At 39.7% G+C, this 26,560-nt stretch overlaps 1 protein-coding gene across 2 annotated transcripts in view; it reads right to left on the reverse strand.

Annotated features, from left to right (window-relative positions):
* The window catches only part of TOX (thymocyte selection associated high mobility group box), a 218,985-nt gene that overhangs the window by 85,547 nt on the left and 106,878 nt on the right, over positions 1-26,560 (reverse strand). For both annotated transcript variants that reach the window (XM_069004806.1, XM_069004805.1), the window contains exons 2-3: positions 18,402-18,467; positions 205-447 (exon numbers count right to left, since the gene is read on the reverse strand). In XM_069004806.1, coding sequence (XP_068860907.1) covers positions 205-447; positions 18,402-18,467 — 309 coding nt within the window. The remainder of the gene's footprint in view (positions 1-204; positions 448-18,401; positions 18,468-26,560) is intronic.

Here is a 26,560-nt window from a genome sequence, read left to right on the forward strand (position 1 = left end):
GAGGAACTCAGCTGGAAATTCCCCCCACCTCTGCTGGGGGAGGATTTGACACAGGAAATGCAATGTAACACCCAGAGCTGGGCCAGGGAACTCCAAAATTTGAGAGGTGCGGGTGTTGGCCCCTGTGAAGGATTTCAAACAGGTCTGTATTTCCATAATTTTGCACTTAAAACAGAACAGAAGGGAAAGACTAAAAGTGCTTACCACAGAGAGGGAATTGGAAAGCAGTGTCCCGTCTTGGCCAAGCATGTTGGAAACTGTAATTTCAGGTAGATCCATGTTTTGTGGGTGGAATGGAAGGAGGCCATTGTGGTTCATGGGATGACACAGAGAGTGGTACCCAGACTCTATCTCATTCAAGTGTACCAGGGAGTGGTCAGGCAATGATGGAGGAGTTATAGGAGGTATGTTAAAATCTTCACTTTCAAGACTTGGGCCAGGAAAAGACTGCAAAAAAAACAACAAATGGAAAGTTTTTGCTTGCAACTATGTATGCTATGAAACTCTATGCTATGAAAATCATATGAGCACTGGTCAATAATAATAATAAAAGTCATACAAAGCAAACAAAAAGAGCTCAACTCACATACTTCTAATCACAATTTACAATTTAACAGAGAGAATATTTTCAAGACCCATACATTATATGAGTGAAGTCTCACCATTATGTGTGGAGGAAAAAATGCCTCTAAGGCATAAGAATCTATGATACTTTCACAGCTTCCACTAGAAATACTTTATTTTAAAGAAGGTGAACTCAAACAGATTTCAAGGGTCCTATTAAAATTTTCCAAGAGCGTTCATCTAGCTGAATACCTTTTTCATGGGAATTGTGGAAAAGGGAATGCAATTTATAAAATTAACATTGGCACAAAATGGTTCCTTTTACTCCCTGCTACTCAGACCAAGAATTACATAGTGAAGAAAGAGACCACTTTTATGGTTATGGGAGTGCCATGCATTTACTCTGCTACAAAGAAACAGAAACAGTACATAGTTAGTATAATTTGTATTTATAAAAATACATTTGAAGTGTATAAAAAAATCTAATTTTTTTCTTTCTTAATCTATAAACTGAATTATACATACATTTTGTCAGTTATCTGAATTAGTAACTCCACCAAACAACTGTAAGTCTTTTGTTGTCTGCTGCTGTTAAGTCATCCAATTCAATCTTATCCAAGGAAAAGCCACAGGCAAAGTCAGAGTAATGCACCAAGGTGGATAATTGCTATTATTTATCTATATGAGCAGGTAGGCTCATTTGTAGGATAGGGTGGGAATGCACATATTCCTTAAAAGGAAAAGGTGAGCATAATAAAGAGTTAAAGAGATCAGTTGCAATGGCTCAGCCTGAAAGCCAGCTCTGCTTTTCTGAGAACAGCCAACTCCTTTGCAAAGTGATCAGTCTTTGCACATCCCATGCCCACAGTCAGGAGATTTATAGCACAGAGACTACTCCCACCCTTCCTGCCCCTCTCCAGCACAGCAGTCCTGCTCTGAGTGCTGCTTTTGTTAATTCTGGAAATGCATGGATTTAAATACATTCTGCTTCTGAGAAGTATCACCGTAAAGGATGAATATGAGGACATAATTTCAAAGAGCAGCTATTGGAAGAAAATGTTTTCCCCAATATGAGTTTCCAAATGGAGGACAGCACAGTGTATGAATTCATGCAGAAGGACGGGGGAAGAATCAATGACCAATTATAAACAAAGGGGTTTTTCATTTGTCATCATAGTAATAATGTCCTCCTGAGGCCTGAGGTTACTCTCCTCTCTACGAGCATGTATATATAAACTTAAATCAGACCAAAACCAAACAGTATTAAATGTTTTCAGTGAGCTGCTGAACACAGAAAAACATCCTCTAATGCACATTGCCATAGTTTTGGCTGCTTTGTTTTTTTTTTTTTCCAACATGGTTTTAATCTCTTCACCAAAATCTAAGTATGAAATAGAACAGAAAGTCTAGACTGGAACGGCCAAAGTAAAATCCTAAAGAATGAAAACAACAGAACAGGGAGACGAAGGGGTTTGACAGTGATATCATCACTGTTATGTGTGAGGACTTTGATTCTATCCATGCATTCCATCTGTGTTTCTCACCTCCAGCACAGGAGTTTGGTCTCCCTTTGCCCCTGTTTTCTCCTTAATGGGAAGCTGGTGTGAGTCTACTGACCTCTGTAAGTTGCATTTGCCCCCACTTTTAGAAGCCATGATGCAGCCATCAGTGGAAACATCTCCAAGGGGAAATACAGTAAAAATACACCCTCACTAAGTGGAGAGAAGGCTTAAACATGGCAAAGAGAATGTCACATTTACTCAATAACAATGTATAAATTTTGCAAAACCAAATAAAACTGTTAGGGACAATGCAAACACTGGCTAGTTGCTAATTACTATTATAGAAAATCCATGATGAAGAGAAAGGTGCCTAAAGTAAGCTTAAGGTCTAATACCACAATAACAAAACAGCAAGGAACAGAAATGAAGGAAGGGAAAACATCCAAAATGCTCTCCCGGACCAGCACGATCACTGCAGGCACACTTAGATTTGGTAACTAATCCTGGTGAGCTTGGATCCATGTAGCCTACAGCTACCAGGAGGGATTCATTAGCTGTGGAAAGAGGACTTTTATGTTCAACAGTGTCTTTTCTACTGTCCCAAAAGACTTATGGCCTCAAAAGAGTGTTGTCTCCCATGATTTTGCAGGTAAAAAGTATTAACATCTGTTTTCTCTCTCTCCCACTGTCCAGTGAGACTGATGTTCACTTTTAAAAGCAAATATTCCTAAATCAAATATTGACAGGCTACTGCAGGCATTTAGCATATCTGCTTCTTTGTACACCTCTTTTTGCATGTCACATATGGATGGACCAGGTTTTACTTTTGATTTTTTGTGTTTCAAATGTGTCTTTAACTAAGAATACTTCAAAAATGGTGAAAGCAATTGGACTGCCAGTAGGACATTAGCTTCATTTATTAAGAAGGAAGTATAAAGCACTAGCAGCTCCACAATCCAAGTTGTGTCATGTGTAAGTATCTAATAAAGCTATATACATTTTATGGGCTAAGCTTTTTAAATAAATGGTTGCTCTCAGATTAATTATTTTTTAAAAAATCACACCATGGTTGTTGCTTGTGAACCAGTTATGAGTGTATTTGATCCCACATCACCTACAATATCATTGTCCGCTACACTTAAACTTAGGATTAGAATAGCAAAAGCAGTAATAACACACCAAATAACATATCATTCAAATTATAGCATTTCCTATGTTTCTCTATTTTAATATTCTCTTAAGACATAAACTATTGTACTATTTCAATAAAGTTAGGCAGCATCCAAGCTATATGCTAATGGTATGGACAGATATTTGAAAGCATCTGTGGAGCACCTTATTCACTTTACATTTTCAGCCTATTTGATATTTCCCTGCTCAGTATTGTGTGTATGTAGCGCATACAGACATAACTTCCTCGGGGAAGTTGCTTCAACAGTGACTTGCTGGTACTCATTTGTCTCGTCCAGGAGCTTGGTTCAGATGCTTGTAATGACTTGGCACACTGGCATATCAAAACCCAAAATTCCTAGATACATCTGCAGCAAATCCAACATATCCCAGGAACAAGGCTGTTGCAACTGTGCCTGGAGGAAAGGCGTGAGGAACGGGACATGTGCTTGTCCTGTGAATAGCAGCTACAAGCTTCAAACACCCACTCTTACTTTCCTGCCACCTCTCCCCTTGCTGTTGGAAAACCTAATTTAGTAACCATCTGGGGTGCCCTTGATGCAACTGATCCACTGCTGGCAATGGGCTCTCCTGGAATGTTGTATTGTTACCTTCTTCTGTGAAGGGAAATTTTAGGCAACTTTAGCAAAAAACCAGGCTTGAGCTTAACCCTGCAGCAAGAACTCCCACTCACAGTCATCATCCTGTCCTGGCCTCTGGGCTTCCTTAAAGCACCACTTCTTCCAACACAAGCTATTCATCTGGACTTTCCAATGAAAGCAGTTATCTAGCATCCAGAGCATCAGGGAAGGCTGTATTCCCTGTATCCAATCGCATTTCATAAGCACAGCTCATATGTATCAATAATAAATAATAATGGCCTGTATCTTCAACTCTGTTAGGTTTTTCTTGGGGGTGGGGAAGTTTAGGGTCTTTCCCCTCCACTCCGAGGGTTTTTCCTTCACAGTTGGTTTTCCTATCAGCAGGACTGCTCTATTCAGAAAGACACAGAATAGCTCCTTTTTATCCTATTGGTCACAGAAACCTTAGCAAGCTCACCTTTTCACTTTTGAATAACCAAAAAAAAAAAAAAAAGGTAGCAGAAATGCTTTATTTTTTTTTGTACCACAGAACTACTAGGAACTTTGCCAGTGGTTTCACTTTCATCTTGTGACTATAGGAGTGGATGAGGTGTTAATCAGCTCTTCAGTTTAGGGGAACTACTCAGGCCTTTATTACGTTCCAGAGAGAAAGCCCTCTGCAAATTAACACCATTAAACCAACTGCACAGCACTGGACAGACACAGGCTTAAATTTTTCTTTATTATAAAGAGCATTTTCATTACACCTGTGTTTATTATAAACAGATTTGAGTCTAGTTCGGATGGAATCTACACAGTGAGAACCTCAGAATGGATTATCCTTAAGGTTTGAACTATCTATAGACACAAAGTTATGAAAGATTTTTGAATTAAGAATGTTTTCCCAAATCTAAAGGACAATATTCTATGTTTTTTGGCTAAATATTTGTGACATTTCTGCTTGAAATGATGGAAACTTCATAAAACAGATGATTGAGATGCCCACTCTGAGATCAAGAAACATCATTATCTATATTCTACATTGGCATATAAGTTTATGAGGAAAGCTTGCCAGAATAAAATGATATGAACCTGATTCACTGTCCAACCCAAACCCAAGCTTTTGTTACTGAACAAGACCACGTTGGTCCTCTTTCAATTTACCTTTTAAGCCACTTAGCCTGGCCAAATCCAGCAATAAGCTGTGAAAGGAGGAGCAAAGCTGGGATATGGAGAGGACATATATGTCAGAAGACAGTTCTTTACTTTGGCAACACATAACTCAGATTAGGGCTACACATCCTGCTGTGCTGATAACACAAACACAGACACACACAAAAAATCTAGTATTTACTTTTGAGGTTACTCATCAGAGGAATAAAGGAAATGCTGGCAGGAAATACAAATACAGTCACTTTCCATAAGTACTCTATGGTAATAGCTCCATATTGGCCAGCAAAACTTACTGATGTTTTAAAATAATTTTAACAGAACTTTAAAAAGTGATCAGAGAAGGCAAGTCAAAGGAGATGGCTCAGACTGACCACAAGGGGCAGCAAGCTTTCAAACATCCAATGTAAATCCCTCTGGAAAGAGCAGAACTGTTCCTATATGACAGCACAGACATGCACTAAGTCTGATTCGTGTGCTCAATGGTTGCATCACTCACCATGCATTTACTCAACAATCTCCTATTAGCAACAGTTCCTTAAAAATTGGGAATTTGACTATAGATATTTAATTTAACTGATATGAATGGTTTTGGCAACTATGTAGAGCGTGTCTTAATTTTTCATTTGCACCAAGGCTTCTGCATGTGAACTGTGGAAAGATGCCAGTTTTTAAAAGATAGATGCTTCAGGCTGTCTCCTCTTCTATTATTGAACACATTGTTACATAACTGAAATACTTATGAATCGAGAGTAATGTAAAAACAATGAGCTCATTAGAAGCGGAAAAACAGCCACGTACCTTACACACATTTGAAAGTTAGGATAATATATTTGACAGTGGATATTTCCAGGAGTTTTAATAGGATCAATCTTATCTCTAATTTCTAAACGGAGGACCTTCTGAAGCAAGTGTTTTTCAGCTGCTTTTGTCTCTGCATGAACAAGGCTTGATAGCTTGAGACTATAATGCATTACTGTGGAAACCTTCGGTCTGTTACATAAATCATCTTAACACTCAGCAAGAATTGTCCAACAGTGCCATTGATATGTTCAAGTCAATGATCCTGAAAACAATTTTTTTGTGTTTCTTCATATGGTAGACAACAGCAATAAATCATATTCATTTAAAAACACACAATATACTAATTTATCAAGCCACAGCTATCAAAAATGTATTAGAGGGGAAGGTATAACTTTTTTGTATTGTGTTAATCAATTTCTCTAATTTACATTAGTTAAAGGCCAAAGCCCCAAGCAAAACATTAATTTTCCTGTACCAGATGAATTCTGTTTTCAAGAAGGAGAATGTGCTGACAATTATATTATTAATTTCAGACAATCATAATTTTCAAAGTGTACAGAACTATGTAAAACAACAGACTTTTTTTAAGATTTCACTCCTGAGAGTCTTTTCATTAATTGCATTAATTTTATGCATATACTACAGTGGTTTGCTGGAAAATGTGTTTTCAATGGAGGCTTTAAATTGAAATAAAGTTTAAAGATGACTATAAGTAAGAGCACAAATATTATAAGAGGTTAAAGGATCTGGGGCCTGAAAACACCAACACCATTATCGAAGCAGTTAAACTTCCCTCCAGAGATACAGCTCCACACTTTTCCTATTTAGAACATTTGAGTAAACTTAGAAGGGCAAGTCTTTTATAAATTACTGACCAACTGGCCAAAGCCGTTCCTTAGGAATCTACAAGAGCTTTAGGCACAAATGGGGCATCCTTAGTCCCCCAAAGTGGAGTCTTGGCCCTATAACCTGTGACCACCTTTCACCTTCCTTAGCACGTCCCCAGTGGGGATCCAAGTGTGGTCATTGTCCAGCACCCCTGTCACTCTTCTCTCCTGAAAAGAAAGGCACTTGGTCCCCCCTACAGTGTGTACTACTACTACTACTATTATTATTGTTGTTGTTGTTGTTACTACTACTATTACTACTACTACTACTATTATATTTTAATGAAAGCTAAAATTCTTAAGGTAACTCAGGATCCTATTTGACAGGCTTTGGTCTGTACTATAATGCAGTCAGCATCATGTATGGTATAATCTTGAACTCAGCACTACAAGACATACTTCCATAAATCACTTACTATGTTTGCTAAATATTCTTTTTCAACTAGAAGTAAAAAGCATATTAAAAATAAAAAAAAACTTTTTAGAGACCCTCTCTGCAAAACTAACCTAAATTATGCTCAGTACAAAGTGCTGGGTAATAAAACTAGCAATATACATATTTAATAAGGAGAATTGAACTGAAAAAATATAGAAGTCGCATCTTCACAAATCGTGCTGCTTGAAAATATAGATGATACACCACATTTAACCTGTCAGAAGCCTCATTAGCATCATAGACTCTAAACCAGCAATCAAGACTGTGTGCTCTTCACATGTTTACATTTTTAAATGTTCTTAAAATAGCAATAGTGTAGATTTACATTTAAGTTTATCTGTTTAGGGGGCAAATAGTCTGTCTAAATTTCCATATCCTTTCTGAGAAAGACACCAAAAGATGAAATAATGTTTTACTCAGGGCACACAGTCATGAAGGACAAAGGATTCTTTTATTTTTGTTCAGGATTTTTTTTTTCTCCTTCTTTTTCTTTTCTTAGAAAAGCTCAAAAACAATGGATTGCTTCTCAGTATTCAAAAGGACAGTGGGTCCTACCTGTGTTACACTTCTGAATGACTGATGAAATTGCCAGAGAAAAATCTGATTTAATGTAAAATGTCACCACTTGAGAAAAGGAGGATCAAAACAGAGGCATGGATACTCTTTGCAATTCTGATGTAACTTTTGTTTATCCCTGTGCCAATCACAGGAAAAGCTGAAAGCTGAGGTATATCAAAGCTCCCAATTCCTACCAGTGGCCCCCTTTGCTTTAACACCTAGATTTTGGACCAGTACTTCACAGTAAAGAGGCCAAGGAGTGCTCAGTATATGAACGACTACAGATTATTTAAGCAAGTAAAAGTGGCAGGATCTGGCCCTCTCTTAATAAAGTGTCATGTAAGCATTGGGACTGCTGGGACCTCAGTAATAAGCTCAATCGTACTGATGTCGTACAAAGTATCAGCAGTGTAGTACCTATTAAGACATTTTTATAAACTGCAAGAAATATGCAAGTTATTACAAGATATAATTCTGAAAAACAGACTTCTATGTAAGAAGCCAATTTAAGAGGAAAACAACATAAACAATAGTAACTTGTGTGCTCAAGTGAAGCATCTTTTAATTTTGAGTAATGAAGATGTCAAGCCAAATGCTAGAGTAGTTTAACTTAATTAGGTGGCCTATTTTTCCAGGCAGCCTTTCATTTCCCATTGAAAACTCAGCTTGTATGCAAGGCAACAAGAGCAATTTTGTCTGTAATGAATACCTCTGGGACTCCACGGAGTGATCATTTGAATGTTACATTGAAGACTGGTTTGAGTAACTAGTTTGGGCTTGTTGAGATGCCAGATTTTGTAAAACTAACTAGATTAATCAAAGACTGGCATCTTATCGGTTTATTCGGTCAGGGGTCAGCAGGTCAAACTGACTCTACTGTGGCAGCCTTTGCCAAAAGGGACAGTATAATAGTAATTGGTCTAATTTGTAGTTCAAATTCACGTAATTCTTCCAGACGTTTTACGGACTGAAAAAGGTTCATTTTATGTGAAGCTCAGTTGAAAAATACTGCCTTTAACATTTCCCATGGTTACATCCCATAATTCATCCACACTGCTGACCTGTAGAGTTTCCTGGAAAGGAAACTACATAACTAAAATATATGATGTCTGTAATCTGTTTTCACATGCTAAAAAAGTTGTACATGAAGGAGCAGAGGGAAGCATTTTGAAGGATATTTTACACTGGCTGCTCATTAAACAGAAAGTTCTCTCATGACATGCACAGCAAAAAGTAGTGCCTTTTCTCTTGTGATATGTGAAAAAATACCTCTGGCTTTTGGACAGAGAATTCATCATTTGATGATTGATTTTCTGTTTACCTTTTTCATGGTAAAATAATAGCTTTTGTTATTTTTACTTTATTGATTTATTGTGGGCCTACCACTGAAGTTGCTATCATCCCGATGCCACAACTAAGACAAGACGCAGTGCTTACTTTACTTGCCTCTCATCTGCAACTCTTAAGAAAAATACTTTTAACTGATGCACAGAACCACTGTGTATACAACAGGGCCGAGTTCACAATTTCAGCATTACTCTAGCAGTATCTGACATTTACTTCTAAAGCCCCAAATTCTGTAGCTAGGCAATTACCCTCCAAACCTGTTTCATTAAAAAGTTTTCTGCCCACGTGGCTGTAAAGAAAATATAAGTGCAAGGTTTCACAGCCAGAAGACAAATAGAATGCTGAAAAATGTGTTATACTTGCTGAGGTTTCTGATATTATCTCAATTTTACAGATCCGCGCTAATGATTTTTGAAGGCTGGAGAGGGACACTTTTGTTTATACAACTGTAATTATGGGTATGTTTGCTTAGGATCCTTAAGGACTAGATTTTGCCCTCTTTAGTGTTTTTACAGCATGTGCTATAGAATAGGCATTAAATGAAAGAAGCATTAAGTTAAGGCATGTTTAAGTAACTCTTTTTTCAGAGATAAGTAGGTATACATTTCTGCTTCTGGTCAGAGTACAAGATCCACACCTACTGAACATAACTGACCAAAATGAATTTGAGTAAAAGAGGGTAAAGGTATTTCACCTGAGTTACCTCTTTAATGTGAAATTTGTCAAAGCTCTTAAATTCCAGCCAACAGGCCCTAATTCTGACTTCTATTTTTATAAAAGTTGAGGCATTTGATTGCCAAAAAAAAAAAAAATCCTTGAATATATACATACTACATGTTCATACCTTTTGCATTAAAGCTAAAGACATTCATACATTTTGGAGAAGGGCTCAGGGACACTGATGGATGACAAATTGGACATAAGCTGGCAATGTGCTTGCAGCCCAGAAGGCCAATCATGTTCTGGGTTGCATCCAAAGCAGTGTGGCCAGCAGGGAGAGGGAGGGGTTTCTGCCCCTCTACTCTGCTTTTGTGAGACCCCATCTGGAGTGCTGCATCCAGCTCTGGGGTAATCAGCACAGGAAAGACATGAACCTGTTTGTTTGGGTCCAGAGAAGGACCACAGAAGTCTGAGGGCTGAAGCACCTCTCCTATGATGAAAGGCTGAGCTGGGGTTGTTAAGCTTGGAGAAGACTCTGAGAAGACCTTAATAACACCTTTCAAAATATAATGAGGCTTATGAGAAAGATGGAGAAAGACTTTTTACCAAGGCCTGTAAGGACAAGCAACAACAGTTTTAAACAGAGAGGACAGATTTAGGTTGGACGCAGGAAGAAATTCTATACTCTGAGGGTGGTGAGACACTGTAAGGGATTGTGCAGAGAATTTGTGTGTGCCCCATCACGGGAAGTTTTCAAGGTCATCTTGCATGAGGTTTGGAGCAACCTGATTTAGTGGAAGATGTAACTGCTCATTGCAGGGAACTGGACTAGATGATCTTCAAAGATGCCTTCCAATTCAAACTATTCCATGATTCTAAAGATGTACATCTATAAATATATGCACAACCTTGTTAATGCAACTGTTGATGTATTTTTATCAGGGACTCAGTTCTTTCCAGACTCTGTGCCTGATGATAAGATAACATTAAAAGACTACGTTTTACACAAAAGGGAAAGGTAGGGTAAAATTGCATCTATCTTTAACCACTTGTTCAGGATCTGAAAGGACTGCCTGGTGTTTTTCTTTCCCTGAGGCCATTTTAACCTATGTCATTTTCTTTTTTGTTTTTTTAATGTGCCATCTATAGACTACTGCAGAGAAATGGAGGACCAAAAAGTAGACTCCCTTCTGATGATAACCAATTTTTGAAATTAAAAGACAGTAGATCAGGAAGAGGGAGGTAGAATATGGTCCAAAACAGCCCTGGACTGCAGCCAGCCAGCAGATTGCCCAGGTGGCATTTCTTTCTCACTGTGGAGCAGTCTCTCAAATAATGAGTAAAAGCTTTCCAACTTTTGGGCAGAATTGCACTGGACTTCTGTTGGGGTCTCCTCCCCCGCCATGTAGCCCTGAGGGAGGCACGGGGTTTCCCTGCCCCTGCTCAGCCTCGTTCCCCATTGGTTGGTTTGTGTTCCCCTGCGCGGGCAAAGCAGCTCGGGTGCTGACTGTAAGGGTCTCTCGGCAGAGCCTGGCCATGCGGCTGGGGAAATAAACATCTCTGAAACATCTAGCAAGAATCGGTCCGTATATATTTCTTTTCCACGGGACTCCTGGTTTGATATAGGCGTGTTGCAGTATCCCCACTGCAACATAATGGTGGAGTATTGAGGGCAGAACGATCCCCGATCCCAAAGCGACTTTGTGTGAGTAAACCCTGGAAACTTTGGATTCCTCTTCTTGGTTTTGTTTTGCTATTCCATATCTAAACTATGGAGGAACCGTGGGAAGACTCTTGGCTTTCAGAGCCTCATATGGACATTTATCTTAAACTTAAAATGATTCTTGAACAACGGTTTGTAAATTTTAGCTTGATTCAAGCTCAGAAAGAACTGAAACACTTCCTGGCATGGTTGTTTAAGGACTTTTTCTATGTTTCTTGGGATTTAATTCTTACCAAGAGCTTTTGGAAGACTGTTTGGACCCAGTTAATATTTGAGTCAAAATATATGCCGATGGAAGAATATTTTCGTGAATATTATTTAATAACCGAGACTGTTGAGCAATGTCAGCTGTGTCCTGGTGAAGGGAAGCCTGGCTCAGGGACCGTGCGACCCAGGCCACGTGCACCGAGCGCTCTGCGAGCAGCAGCGAGACGGTTCCCGTGCGCGGGCGGAGCCACGCGGGCCGCAGTGTCGGTGGCGGAGCGAGGCGCGGCAGGAGCGGCGCGGCCCGGCAGTGCCCGCCCGGCCCCGCGCAGCGCGTGGTGGAGCGAGCCCCGTGAGCGCACGAACGAGAGGGGCGGCGCGCGGGCGGCGGCTGGCGGCGGCGGAGCGGAGCCGTGCCCAGCCGAGACGCGCGCTGGAGCGGGGCACGGGGGGGCCATCGCTCGGGGGCCTGGCCGAGATGCAGCGCCTGGCAGCGGCAACGCAGCTGAGAGCAGAGGAGGCGACGCACGGAGAACGGAGCGGCGCGGCCCGCCCCGGCCCGCGCGGCCCCGAACGCGACCCTGGGAAAAGCGCGCCGATAGTTCCAACACGGGAGCGACCGAAAGAGAGAGCAAAGACACAGCGAGACAGAAAACAGCAGCCACTCGGAAAAAGGAAAAGACCATAGTAGCTAAGATCTTAGGGACAGTGAAATGGTATAATGTTAAACAAAACTATGGTTTTATAACAAGATGTGATAACCAGCAAGACATATTCGTGCATAGAACTGCTATTAAAAAGAATAACCCTGAAAAATGCATCCCAAGCTTGGGAGATGGAGAGGTGGTGGAATTCAAAATCATACAAGGTAGAAAAGGGTTACAAGCATCGCAGGTCACTGGGCCTGATGGTGTTCCTGTAAAAGGCAGTATATATGCAAAAAATCGTAGTCATGTTAGACAATATCTCCATTGTAAACCCCCCCTACAGTCTCCCCTTCCTAATCCCACCTTTCCCTTCTACCCTATGTCCTATTACCCCCAGTGTATTCCCAATCCGTTTTTTCATCCATGGTTTCCCTCACAAAACCCTGCCTTTGCCAATTGTTTCCCCAAAAATCCTTTTCCAATGCCGAGTGGGGGATGAAAAGGGGGAGGGAAGAAATTAAACCCTCTCCTGCCTCAGTTTCCCCACAAGCATGTCCAGAGAGTTCTGTCTCCCTTCTGTCAGCCCTAAGATGTTCCACAGAATCTGTTTGGACATTTAAAGACTCAGGAGGGTGGCTTGTTTTGTTTTGAAGCAGTTCTTGTTATGGTTATCCAGTTGTCTTCATTCTCCTTTTATTAAAATAAAACGGGTGAGACGTTGGGGTCCCTCCCCCGCGCCATGGAGCCCTGAGGGAGGCACGGGGTTTCCCTGCCCCTGCTCAGCCTCGTTCCCCATTGGTTGGTTTGTGTTCCCCTGCGCGGGCAAAGCAGCTCGGGTGCTGACTGCAGCAGTCTCTCGGCAGAGCCCGGCCATGCGGCTGGGGAAATAAACATCTCTGAAACATCTAGCAAGAATCGGTCCGTATATATTTCTTTTCCACGGGACTCCTGGTTTGATATAGGCGTGTTGCAGTATCCCCACTGCAACAGACTTCAGGTCAGGGTAGCACAGGACTAGATGTAATAATTTTCCATCGAAGAATGCTGCTTTTTTTCAGTCCTTTCCAAGGCAGCCAACTCCTGCCTTGCTCTGAGGATGGAGACCGTTCCGGGCAGCAAGATTGAAGAGCTGTGTCCTCTGGCAGTACCCTGGAATTCTAACCTACCTACAGGGAAGGACCAATACAGAGCAAGAGAGGGCAGCTATTGTGTAGCATTTATCCATCCCTACTTCACATGAGCAATCCTTATGTCATTAATAATCTAAGAAATTACAGTATAAAATGTAAAAACTACATTAGGGCTGTATGTAGAACCACGTGCATAAGGCAATATTAATATGAAATATCTCTCTTTTGGATGCCATTCCATCCTATTTCACCCTGTAGCTGTACAGGACAAAACAGTTTTGATACCCATGGTGCCACCTGTATCAAAGAACATGCACATATATTTTAGATGGATCTCCCTGGCATAGCTCTGGGAAGCAGGAAAACACCATCTCTAAGCAAACAGTATGCCTTCCTCTGCCTCAGATCTTTTCTTCCCAGTGGGACAACAGGGGTACTGCCCCAAATCATCAGCTCCAGGCCTGGTCTCAACCTTCCTTTTAGACCTTGCAGGGAATTTGGCAGCTGGACTCGTTAACCTTAACATTTATCAGGCCTCAGGAAGGCTACAAATGTGTAAAGCTTTGTGCAACAGAGTCCTGAATTACATTCCATATTGTGACTAGGAAGAAATGTAAAATAAGCAATATAATTTTATACCGTGCTGTGCATGGTCCAAAAATTACAGGAGGAGGAATAACATAAAGAATAATTTATGTCCAAGATTCCAATTATAGGTGTGGGGAGAAAAAAATAATTGGTGGGAATCTCAAATGCAGATAAGTTGGCATAGTTTTATTTTAAAATGATAAATACTTTCAGATCGAAGTGCAATTAGTAGTGAAAATGTCACAGTTTTAACGTGTATGCTTGTTAATATGGCTGGCATAACTCATTTAGGAGATGCTTTCAGTGTAGAGGCCTGTACTACATGTATCATAACCAAAAATGCAGTACTTACACACATATATATAAAATGTACACAGAGACAACGCTGCCAAACAGCCTTTTGGGACAGTTTAAAAGAATATCATTAATTTTTACTGTATACTTACACTTCTGGCTCAGTTCCAGCACTGGCTTTCTGTAAAAATCATTTCAAGTATAGAATTATGCTATTTGCTTGCAGCAACATCACAGGAACAGTAGTGAGCCATATGTTGCTACTTAGCAACTTGGTCTGTAAGTCCCAAAGCATGTACTGATTTGAAAATTGAACAGAAATGATAATTATTGTTGAGGGATGCTGTGAGGCAAATTGTCTTGGATTACCAAACTATGCAGATGTTTGATGTTATATAGCAAAAGGAACAAAACTATATTTTTCCTGTCCAATGGCTGAGCTTTTATTTATGTTAGCCTAAAGGGGATAAATTGATTAAAACCCATAAAATAATATAAGGTGATGTTTTTCTGGGTATGAACACTTTGCAGTAAACAGACAGAACTGAGGTGCTTGTCAGCATATATCAGGACCCCAGCAATCCTGCTTCTATGGTCCCATAGTCCTGAAAACAGCCAAGTGGAAACCACTTGGTCCTTGGTATTGCATACCATGACTCAGTCTGCCAACCCACTTCCCAAATAAGCTGTGTCAGACTCTGAAATTAGAAAATGATACTCATGTCTGATTCAGTCAGCATGACCAGAGCTTGAATAGAGGGTTCTGATAGGACCATGTATCTCCTTACATGTGGAATTCATATTTTAGTTAACAGACGTGAATCCATCAAGAAAAGCAGAGTAATTAATTCACTCCTTATTCTGACAGGATTCAATCCCTCATCTCTGATCCTGTGAGGGAAAAGCCAAGTTATTAAGAGTGTGAAGGAGCCTGCATTCCTCTCAGTGAGGTCATGCAATGGTAAATGAGCACAGGTGCAAAAGGACAAAACTATGAATGGAGCAACTATGCTGTCATCTGTCATCCTCCTCTCTTTTTACGGCATTATGTGTTTTACATCCAGGAACAGTAACAGGAAAATGAACAAACAGTCCTAAAAAACAGGTTCAGAAATGCAATTGCACCCTTAACTGTTCCTCTCCCTATCCCTGTAAGCTACACTGTCTTTCATGCTTTGTTTTCAGAGCAGGAAATATCGTAATTTTTTCCAGTTTTAACCACCAAGCTGGATCTTGAAATGGTAGTCAGTTCACCAGTTTTGGCTGACCACCAAATGCTTATGCCCAAGAAAGGAACAGCACCCCATTACAGTCAGTGAAGGCCTCACAGATACTGTCAGTGCAGAGTTGTTTAGTTCCTTTGAGGAATGACTCGCAGCTGTCTATGTCAGGAACAGGTTTGGAAGGCTTCTCTCACAGTCGCAGGTTCTCGATGAAACATGAGAGGCAGGTTTCCAACACACCCCAGATTCCTGCTCCCAGCGAAGTTGTTTTGCCTCTTTTTTTTTTCATTTTTTTCAAATACAGTTATTATTACAGGCTTTCACATATGCTCCAGCCCACACAGAGCTGGAACACCTCTTCTGTGAAGGCAGGCTAAAAGTACTGGGCTTGTTCAGCTTGGAAAAGAGAAGGCTCCAGGGAGATCTTAGAGCAGCCTCCCAATAAGTAAAGGGAGCCAACAGGAAAGCTGGAGAGAGACCTTTTACAAGGGCCTGTAGTGATAGGTCAAGGAGGAATGGCCTTAAGCTGAAGGAGGATAGGTTTAGATTGGACATTAGGAAGTTCTTTGCTATGAGGGTGGTGAGGCACTGGCAGAGGTTGCCCAGAGAGGTTGTGGACTCCCCATCCCTGGAAGTGCTCAAGGCCAGGCTGGATGAGGCTCTGAGTAATCAGGGCTAGTGGAAGGTTCCCTGCCCATGACGTGGGGGTTGAAATTAGGTGATCTTTAAGGTCCATTCCAACCCAATTCACTCTAGGGTTCTGTATATTCACTTAAAACCACTGCAACAGTGTAAGCCCCAGGAGAAAATCCCAGCAAGGGAAAGGAGGTTGTGACAGCCCAAGGCTGACAGCTACTCTCAAACAGGCACAGAAGCCTGGTTGACTGGTATACACTTGGCAACAACTTGGCAACACTGTGCCTGGCTTCTTGCCACATGGATCCCCCAGCAAAGGACAGAGAGGTTGCCTTTGGGTTTTGAACTCTACCTGGGAGTCAGACACCCAAGAGCTCAGCTTTGCCATGGTCAAATTTTAATTCTGTAAGCCCTTTCTTGGTTCCAGCCCTTAGTAAGCATTCAGGGTTTCCATATTTGAATTTGGAAATGTCACATTTGATAGATTTTTTTTTTCCTTGAAGACAAAGTCATTTGCATTTAAAATACCTAGGCCTGGCTCTTTAAAGTTACTTTAATCACCTTTCACTGCAACCAGTGAGTGTTAGATGCATAAATATCTTGGAGAATCTGGGTCTTGTTAGCACATGTAGAAACTGCATAAAAGATTAAAACTTATACCCTTAATTTTTCAATATGCCATTTAAATTATTTAAACTACATGAATACACAGTACAAAAATATCAACAGAAGAAAAATAATTCTGATGTATAATGTGGCTTTGCAATTCTTTATTCAAAACTATTTAAGACAGACATAATGATTCTCTGAAAGGTAGCAGCTGATAACAGCAATCATTCACAGAGTTTGTATTTCTACTGTTTCAAACAAATTCAATTAGCCCTTGCACTTCAAAACCCTTAAGGCAAAAATGAGATGATACTAGGCTGCTTTAATCTAATAGTAATAATAAAACTTGTCAGTACAGTTTTTGGATTAATGGTTAGAGAAAAATTAATAATATAATTTTTCATTTTTTAATCAAACAGTTCTATTCTAAACTACCTCTGGATCTTGGAGGGTTCTTAGCTGAACAAGTTCAATCATGCACAATTCCTAAATGCAAAGTACTATTGGTCTCTAAAGGTATTTCAGAGTGACTTTAACAGAAAGCTGGGAACCAATGTGGTGGAACACTTTAAAGACAGTCTTTTTGGCTGAACCATGTACTCATCTCACACAGCCTCCTGTTTCCCTGTGCCCCAATGCACCTGTCCACCTGAAGAATGCTACTTCATGAAGACATTTAGTTTTGCATGCACAAAGCCATTGATTCCTAAGTTACATCCAGCTCATCTAAACATAATCACTCTTCATGCAGACTTATTTCCCACCTAATGAGAGTTCTACAGATAAGCCTCCTGGTCCTGTCAGGCCAGGCACTGCTGGCCTGAAATATTGCATGGCATAGACCACAAGTCTGGTCATTCATGGCAATTTCTGACACAATCTAACTGACCTGCAGCACTATCCCCACCACTCACTAGTGTGAAGTTAAACTGAAACACGTGAAGTAAATGAAAAATTCTCCCCTACATAGAGATGTAGCAAAACTTTCAAAGCTATTTTTGCTTTTTAAGGAGTAATTAAAATTTGTAATTCTTAGAAATCTATAGGATCTTTGGGTTCAAGTGGAAAAGTGGAAGATTTTTTAATATACATCCAGTTTCAAAATTTAGTGTGTATGGTCGCCCAAAAGGAAAAGGGCTGAAAAATAAAGAATCCACATCCCATTAAGCCTTTTGGCCTGCAAGCTACAGAAGGCTAAGTCATTGTCTCAACCCCGCTGCTAATTGTGTAATAATAGCAACTTTCCTCAGACACAGGATTAGTGTTAAAAATGCAATTCTTCAACTGTCCTATGAGTGATAATTAAAGCTATTTGTGACATGTATAGCTTATAATGATTAACTTGTCTGCAGTCAGATAAACAAATAACCTGCACCTGTAAAGACTTTATTTCCTGAAGGTAAAACAACTGTTTAGGAAAGATCATGCTGGCAAAACAGCTGCTTGCATTCTGGAGAGGGAACAAGGTAGTATCTTTTAACCAACGCCAACTCTGGTGTTTTATCAGCTCTATCTCATTAACTGGAAACAAGGCTTAAATGCTTTGTTTATAAATTATGATTATTCCTGATTGCAGCAGTTACTGATAGTGCCACTCATTTGCAATGCAACTCTTTGAATTTTTTTAATTACAATTTGAAACAAGGCAGAGAAGATTAATTAACCCACCTGGCTGGCTGGCACATAGTCCTGGCTTGGTTCTGTCATACTCATATACATGTTCTCACCGTCAAACTGCAAAGGAAATAATAGTAAACATTCAGCAAACTTGATTTTTTAGCATTGACTGAAAAAAACAGTAGCTATAAAATAATATTACAGCCTGGTTTTAGAGACTTGTAATTGCATGTGTGCATCTTGTCTTTGATGTTCCTGTTGTCATCCTTATTGACCCTGGATGTCAGTGATTTGGAGTAATTAGCACTCTAGTAATTACAGCTAGCAAGGAAGAAATGAATGGTTTCCTTTCATCTGCAATCTGTTTTAAAACAAAATGGCTCATTTTGTGCACCATGTATACATATTGCTGTTGGTTGCAATGAAGTACTAAGTGAATTGCACACTTACTGAGAAAAGGAAGATGAGAATAGAATCTGCACTAAAATGCATCTTAATGGATTCCAGCTTTAGCTTCTGAGCAGAACAAGAGTTGAAATTTCAAAACAAATTAAACCCCCTCCTATTGAAATGTTCCCATATCAGAAAGTGGGAAATACATTTCCAGACGGCTTTCAGACATCTGAATGTATGAAACAGTATACCTCCCGTCCGTATGGTGTAAGAGGAGAGTTTGCTTGATGTGTGAATAAAGTAAACATTCATAATCAGAACTGCAAAAATAACCTTCTGTAAATGATAAATACCATTCCTGGAAATATGTAGGATATATAAAAACCTGGTTTCCTTTTTTCCTTTCTTTTTCTTTCTTTTTTTTTTTTTCTTTTTCTTCTCTCAACTGCAGTTAAGAAGTAACGGAAATGTCACAGAAAGGAGTTGATTAAAATCTGAAGGCCTAGATGGAGAAAAACTGTCAGATCCGAAGCCTCATCCTGTACCAGCACAAAGAAGTGTAAAACTACTGATTTCTTACATAGTCTGGAAAATGTCCCTGCAGAACTCTCGTCACACCCACTCAAGTGGCAGTGCCAACAGGGCGACGATAGTCCCACTGTCTGCTCAGGAACTAGGGAAAATCTTTTCAAACCTTTAAAGTAGAAATGAACAACAGCAGGAATTCCTGTCTCCAGACATCAACCACAAATTTCCAGCTGTTACGAGGTCTGTTTGAAATAACTTGCACCTGACCCCTTGTGTGAATGCTTAGAGTGACGTATTTTGGACATGAGCCATTGTTTTGCATGATGCAGCAGCATTTTTAAGAAGTCCCTACTACTGAGATTGCTCTGCTCCTACAGAAGGTGCCCATGAAATATCCCATGGACATTTCTTGATCAGTGCTGAGCTTCTGGGGATATTCTACCTGCAAGGTGCAGTATATTCAACTAGCCCAAGGTGGCAAAGTTAAACTGTGGCTTTGGCAGATAGTTCTACCAATTTTTGCTGAGGTGGCTGAAACGGTTTCGGCTTCCAGCTGTTCATCCTCTTTCTCTGCCAGAGGCTACAAGACTTGTAACAGCAGCAGTAATATGAACAAGTGCCAGCTCCTGGCACAGAAGTTGATGGTCTGCCCTTCCTGGCCAGAGCTATTTAATAGTCACAGACTATCTGTTAGAAGTCCTAGTTTCATGGGAGGGAAAGGATTATGCCACAGACACAGATCTGCCATAAGGAATAGAGTGTTTCCAAATTCTGATAGAAAAGAGATAGTTAGATTAGATAATAAAATAGAGATTGATGCTTGTTTCTTTTTAGTTTCTTGTTGACATGTACCACTTCTTTCAGCTTTCTCATTCAATAATGCTCTTATTTATCAGCATTCAAAGTAGAGTTTTGGAGAAAAAATTTTAGTATCTGGATTGTTTGCACTGGAAAAAAAATGCATTGTTTCTTTTACTCATATGGACAGGTGAAATTCTGAAGAGAGATTTCACAGCCAGTAGTTCAAAAGCAAGCACTCCAGTGCAAGGCCTATAGGAGCTCAACTTATTCAGCTTGTCAGACGAAAGGCTGAAAGGTGCCTTGATCACTGTGATTGGTACTTACACCCTGGAAAGATGTCTGATAGCAAGATGTCAGCCTTCCTGACAGTGGTATAATGAGATCTAGTGTTGAGAAATGGGAATTACAGAAATTCAGTCTTGAAATAAGATACAAGTTCCTACTTTAGGAGGTAATTAAGCATTATGTCAACAGCAAACTCATCATTTCTCAGACATTTTAGAATGAAGTTTGATATCTTTTTCAGAACAGATGCAATCCATATCATATTTATAAGAAATCCTATGGACAGGATAGTTACACTTGCTGGTTATGGGAGTCCTATCTGCCCTGGAAACCATCATTCCTTGAGTCTCCTCTTTTGAATTTCCCTCATTATCTTCATACATTTGTTGTGATATATTTCAAGCTTGGCTATAATTCAAATACTGTGTTGCACGTATTTAGTTGCAGTGAATATGAAGAAATTTCTTTTCTGCATGCTGACTAGCTACAGTCAAGGGTTATTTCAATTTATTTTGCCTTCCATAATGCATGAGACTATGATTTAAGAATCTTTATGAAGTATACTATTCTTCCATATAATCCCTACTGTTGAATGTTTGGTCATCTGTCCTTGCTCCCAAGCTTACAATCATCAAATCTGCATTCTTTGAATAATTTCCCTAAGGTACTTTTCCATGAATACTGAATTTTTTATAATTCTGTGTGTTGTACTTGGATTATCTGCCTACCTAATCAGTGCCTTGCTATTAGTGGTCCCCCTGGCATGATAGGATATTGGATCTCAGCCTCTCCTGTTTGTTGCTTGTGGCCCTCTATTTAGTTCTGAAATGTTTTTATTCTGCCATGGTCTGTGGGCTTTATGTGAGCATGTTTAAGAGAAACCAAAACAGAAAAAGTGTACCTAAATTTAAACTTCCTGGCCTTTTGACCTTACATGAGAAATGTAAAGGGATTGATGCTTACATGAGAAATTACCTTCTGCAACATTTTGGATTAATTTGTTAGGGTAAATTTTCAGAAAAATATATCAATGCATAATGTTTGTAAAATCTGAGTGACCTGTTAACACCTAAAAATACCCAGCAGCTGTCTGATTTATTACTTAATTTCTTCAATATTCAAGCATGGAGTTTAGTCACTGCAGTATTTAGCATCTGCTTGTCAGAAGTATGTGTAAGATGTTGTGTAATAGTTTATATAGGTCAGCAAGGTTTGATGGGATGTGTATTTTTTGTAGTATTTATATATGCAGATTGTGGACTGTAATGCGTCAGCTGACACTAGCACTCTTGCCATGTTAGTATTTGTACTACATTTACCACTGTTTAAATTATTATCTGCCCTCAGTCCAGTGCAGTGTTGTGCATGGCTTCTTGGAAGTTCCTAAGACTTTGGACACGAGCCTGAAAAGCACCCATAAACTCAAAGCATGAAACATATACACATGTACTTCATACAGCAGGTATTGCCAGGAGATACCTCCTTCACATTCTCCATGTTTACTAAAATGTTTATAAAAGAGTGAAATTATGATCTTTGTATACCAGAATAAACCAAAATATTTACTGCAATACTGAATTGTTTATTCATCATCCCGTTTCCCAACTACCAAAGCAGCATGGAATAGAGATGACCTGTACATCCCACCCCAGCCAAAAAAAGGGTGCACAAGCCTTCAGTAACAAAAAGTTCAGAAAAATAGAGGCACCACAGATACAATGCTCACCTTACCCAAATGAGACAATCTCACATCAAAACAATAAACTGTGGAAAAAATGCCAACAATTTGATCAACTGGAAAGTTCTATTCATGTTTTTTTCCCACCAGTTTAGAAGCTTCCAAAACATAACTCTAAACCCCAGAAATGAATATTTAATCATTTCACCTTTAATAGACTGCTTTATAACATACAGGCTCTACAGCATGGCACCTCTCAACAACTCTCCACCTGGACACCTTAATTCATGCTATATCCACCTGGAATTCAGCTTTGCAAGTAAGGTGATGTATGCAACAGCAGGTCAAGCAACATATCTGTATCAGAGTGAGTCAAAAGATGAGCAGATGTGACTCAAAGATGCCTTCAGCTACCAGAGTTTTCTTCCAGGTTACACTGTATGCCTCCAAAATTGTCTTACTGTACTCATCATTCTCAGGTCGGCAAGAATCTTATATTCCCTAAACTTTCCTGCCACTCACTGTGCTTGATTTCAAGCAAAGAAACTGCACAAGCATCACTTAACCTGTGGATGACTCATCCCAACAGAACAGATGAAATACAAAGGCAGGCAGTTAAATGAACTGTCTTTTATGAACCTATGTATGATGTATATATATCATATGACATTTCATATAAAGCTTTCCCAATGTCTCTCCAAGATCCTTCAGTATCATTAAGAGCAGATTTCAAAATCTTTCATTTTAATCTATTAAAAGTGAATGCTAATACAATATTCTGGTGTGTGATAATAACTACTCTTGACAACATTTTTTTTCACATTAAAGTGTAACTGCATGAGAAGTTTGGGTGAGAGCAAATGAAGAATATGACTGCATTGTAGTATGAAAAGAAATATAACTGGGAGCTAGTTCTAATATAAATTCAGGATTGCGCAATACTCTTTAGTTAAATGATTATTGTAAATAAAATATACAGGCAACACTATGGCACGGCCAGTTAGAAGCCCCCTCAGAACGACCCTTTGTAAGACAAGTTGTAATGTTCAGCAACCAATATGCACAAAATACCCAACTGCTGTTATTAAATACAATTTACTTGTAGAAGTTAGGGACGTAATTACATAAACACTGGCTGACTCTAACTGATGCAAGAGGTATGACAGAGTTCAGCAAATGCCCAGAATGTTTTAAGGGATCCAAGGCTGGCTTTTGTCTTCCATTAACAAGGTATGATATCAGTCACAAAATGTATGGCCAGGAAGCCTGTTTCATCTTCCCATTTAAATTGTGGAAAACTTTATCAGCATTTAAAGAGTGATTATGAAATAGCAAAACTTGCAAGAACAGTATTTTTTAATTCATTCTTAATGTGCTGTAAGTTAAAAACACCCTACATGGACTATGTCACAAAGATAGTATAAACAGGTTGAATAGACAGCAAAATTCTCATGATGACACCGAGAGAATGTTTATCTGATTGCCTACATACACAGAAAACTTTGGAATACAAAAAGGAAGGTACAAGATGGCAGACAAAGCTAGAAGGGCTTGAGAACCAAAGAGGGTAACTGGAAATAAAATATATTTATGTACTAGTATTTATATTTATATACTGGTAACTGTATGTGCGCATACAGATTATAAATGCAGATGAATATCTGCATTAGCTTCATGTAGCTTGTTCAGATGACAGCTACCACACAGACACACGTTAAACAAGTTTTCAGCCTAACTTCCTGTTCTCCCCTCCACTTGAGCTACCTTCTTCTATACCAAGTCACTCTGTTTTCATTGCCAGGATCACCTGTGCTATCTGGATTACAGGGAGAATGATATTTCTACCCTCTACCTCTGTCTTATTGCTACCTAACACTTCTTTGCCACTGTTGTGAAATGAGGGCTTATTTTTTTTACTCCTTTTTCATCCAGTTTTTGACTTCTTAGGTTATTGAATAGTTGCTTTCTCTTTGTATGCATATACATATATATATATATATCTATCTATATCTATGTGCCCTAAGTCTTCAGGCACAGTTATATGAGCTATATAAAAGACAAAAAATCAAGCACATGAATGTTTGAGTTTTTTCCCCTTCATACTGAAGAGCAGCACAATGTGACAGCACTGCATCTCGTCCAGCTGCAGTGTGGGCAGTGAAGCAGGAGGAATATGAGCCCACATGGCTTTTGATGCCAAAACAAGTTTGGGACAGGGGTGTGGAGGGGGAGCAACTTTGGACAACATTCTGTGCACAAATATATCCCAAGAGTGATATCCTAAAATTTAAAGATTAAAGAAGAAGCAAGGGGACAGATGATATTGGTGAAAGGTATTGTGTTTAATAAGTTCTGGGTAAAGCCACTTGGACTTGACATCCCGATTTCTTCAAAGGACATTCATTACAGATCTTCAAAGTCTGTGTTATTAATTACACAATCTAAACACAGATTAGTCCCATTTTAGATTGGAACTGGAAGACAGATTTAGATTTAAATATAAACTTTAGTTATATCATTAAACCACAGTTTACCTTACTCTGGTGGTGCCCCAGCACAATTTGTTACACTTCATTTTAAGAAGATGTTGCAATAGCGTTGTGTAAAACGATTATTTATTTCTAGTGATTTAGTGATTTTACTGCTTACAGCTTATATATATAATTTGTAACTTACATTATCTAAAAGCCACTAATCCTGAAAAACATTTAAAACTAGGTAATTTTGTTTATTTTAAACCAAATGCCAAGAGTGGATATTGTCTCAGGTTGCTTGATGACAAAGAGTGATATTTTATTTTACTCAGAGCTGCTGAAATGAGACTAAAATAATAATGGGATACAACATAAATCATCAAATTGCTATGCTAAAGAAACAGTTGATCTTGTTAGGGCAACCATTAAAGATAAAAACAAAGATGCTCTGTAAACATTATACACGATGGAAAATCCCTTTCTTGACACAGTTTGGCAAAGTGGTATGTTTGTATTAAATTGAAACTCCATTTTGTCTCCTGAACTCCATTTTATATGCTGTACTTGAACATGTTTAAATTTACCCAAGACAGGTTACAGTAATGCATTCCAGACAGGCATCCTTCCCAGGAAAGAGGCTTGACACCTCACTGAAGGACTATCACAGGAAAATTGTCAAAAAACAATCTAGTACCATCAACTTTGATTGTTCTGCTGTCTTCCCTCCCTCCTTCCATAAACCTTGTTTATCAGCAGAGGAGCACACTGGAAGACCACGAGATTGGGTGCAAACGCCTGAATGCAGCACCATGGCAAAAAGAAGCCACATTCTTTCCAGAGCTGGATGTCCCTCTATGGCCAAAGGAAGGTGATTGATTAGTGCAGATTGGCAGGACCTGGAGGAGCCCTGTCCCATGTGGAACACTAGGAGCCCTCCAGGATACAGAAAGTTTGATGAACCAAGCAACAGAGGGGAGATGGCATGTCTCAAGCTTATTACTATTATTATTAGTATTAGTATTATTATCATCAATTTTAATTCTGTTACTTGCTTTCAGGAGCAAAGTATTAGGAAAATCCTTTATGTCTCTGGTCCTTTCATTCTCTTCCATGTTGCCAAAGAGTCTGAAGCAGGGATACGGGGTATGTTGTCTTTAATTGATCCAAGTATAGTGATGTGTGGACTAGGCAGATTGAAGTTGGGAAGGAATCTGCCCTGGTCTTAAGGGCAGCCAAAAGGTGTGTGAGCACTGGCAGCAGCCCCAGAGCAGGAAGCGAGGGTGCTGCTTCGCAAGGAAATGCTGTCAGACATTTCCTATCTTAGAAAAAGCCAGAAACAGCCAGAAAACTCTCTCTGCCCACAGCACCCAACAGACTTGGATCCATTCAGCGCTTGGATCCAAGTGTGATAGAGCTTGCAGACTAGCACTGCACAGTGCCTTTTCTACCACCTACCTGGCTTTCAAAGACAAAATGTTTTGTATATATGCCACTTTATTCTCCTCAAATGAGACCATTTTTGCCTTATTTTCCATTTATAGCACCTGCTATTGCCTGAAAAAAGTACAGACAGTGCTGTCAAAGTTTTCTCTCAGATTTTCATGCTTGTGCCATAAATGCCCAACCCAGACCTACCACCACTGCATTCCTCTAGCTAACTCACTATTTACCTCTTGCACTGGGAGAAAGGGAGGAGACAGAGCATTTGCTGAGTATATTCTCACAGGTGGATAGCTGGCTGAATATCTAAATATACACTAGTAGTTAAAACCTGAATAATGGCACTACAGCATTTGTGTTTTTCCTGCACTTAATAGAGGTTAATGTGAAACTGCAGGAAAGGTGAAGGGGAGTGTTTAGCTTCCCGCTTGGAGCCTGCATGTGTCAATGCCTGACAGAGCCTTGAAGTTGTTAGCCTGCATGCAGAGCACTAGCTGAATGAGGTTACAGTGCTGAGCACAGCGGGCTAAAAGAAGTAGGATCAGACTGATAGGAGGAGTGGCAGAGTCCAGGCACAGCAGAGTGTATCAAAGACAGCCCAGGGGAGAGCG

The sequence above is a fragment of the Aphelocoma coerulescens genome, chromosome 2 (genome assembly GCF_041296385.1).
Source record: "Aphelocoma coerulescens isolate FSJ_1873_10779 chromosome 2, UR_Acoe_1.0, whole genome shotgun sequence".
Taxonomy (NCBI): Eukaryota; Metazoa; Chordata; class Aves; order Passeriformes; family Corvidae; genus Aphelocoma; species Aphelocoma coerulescens.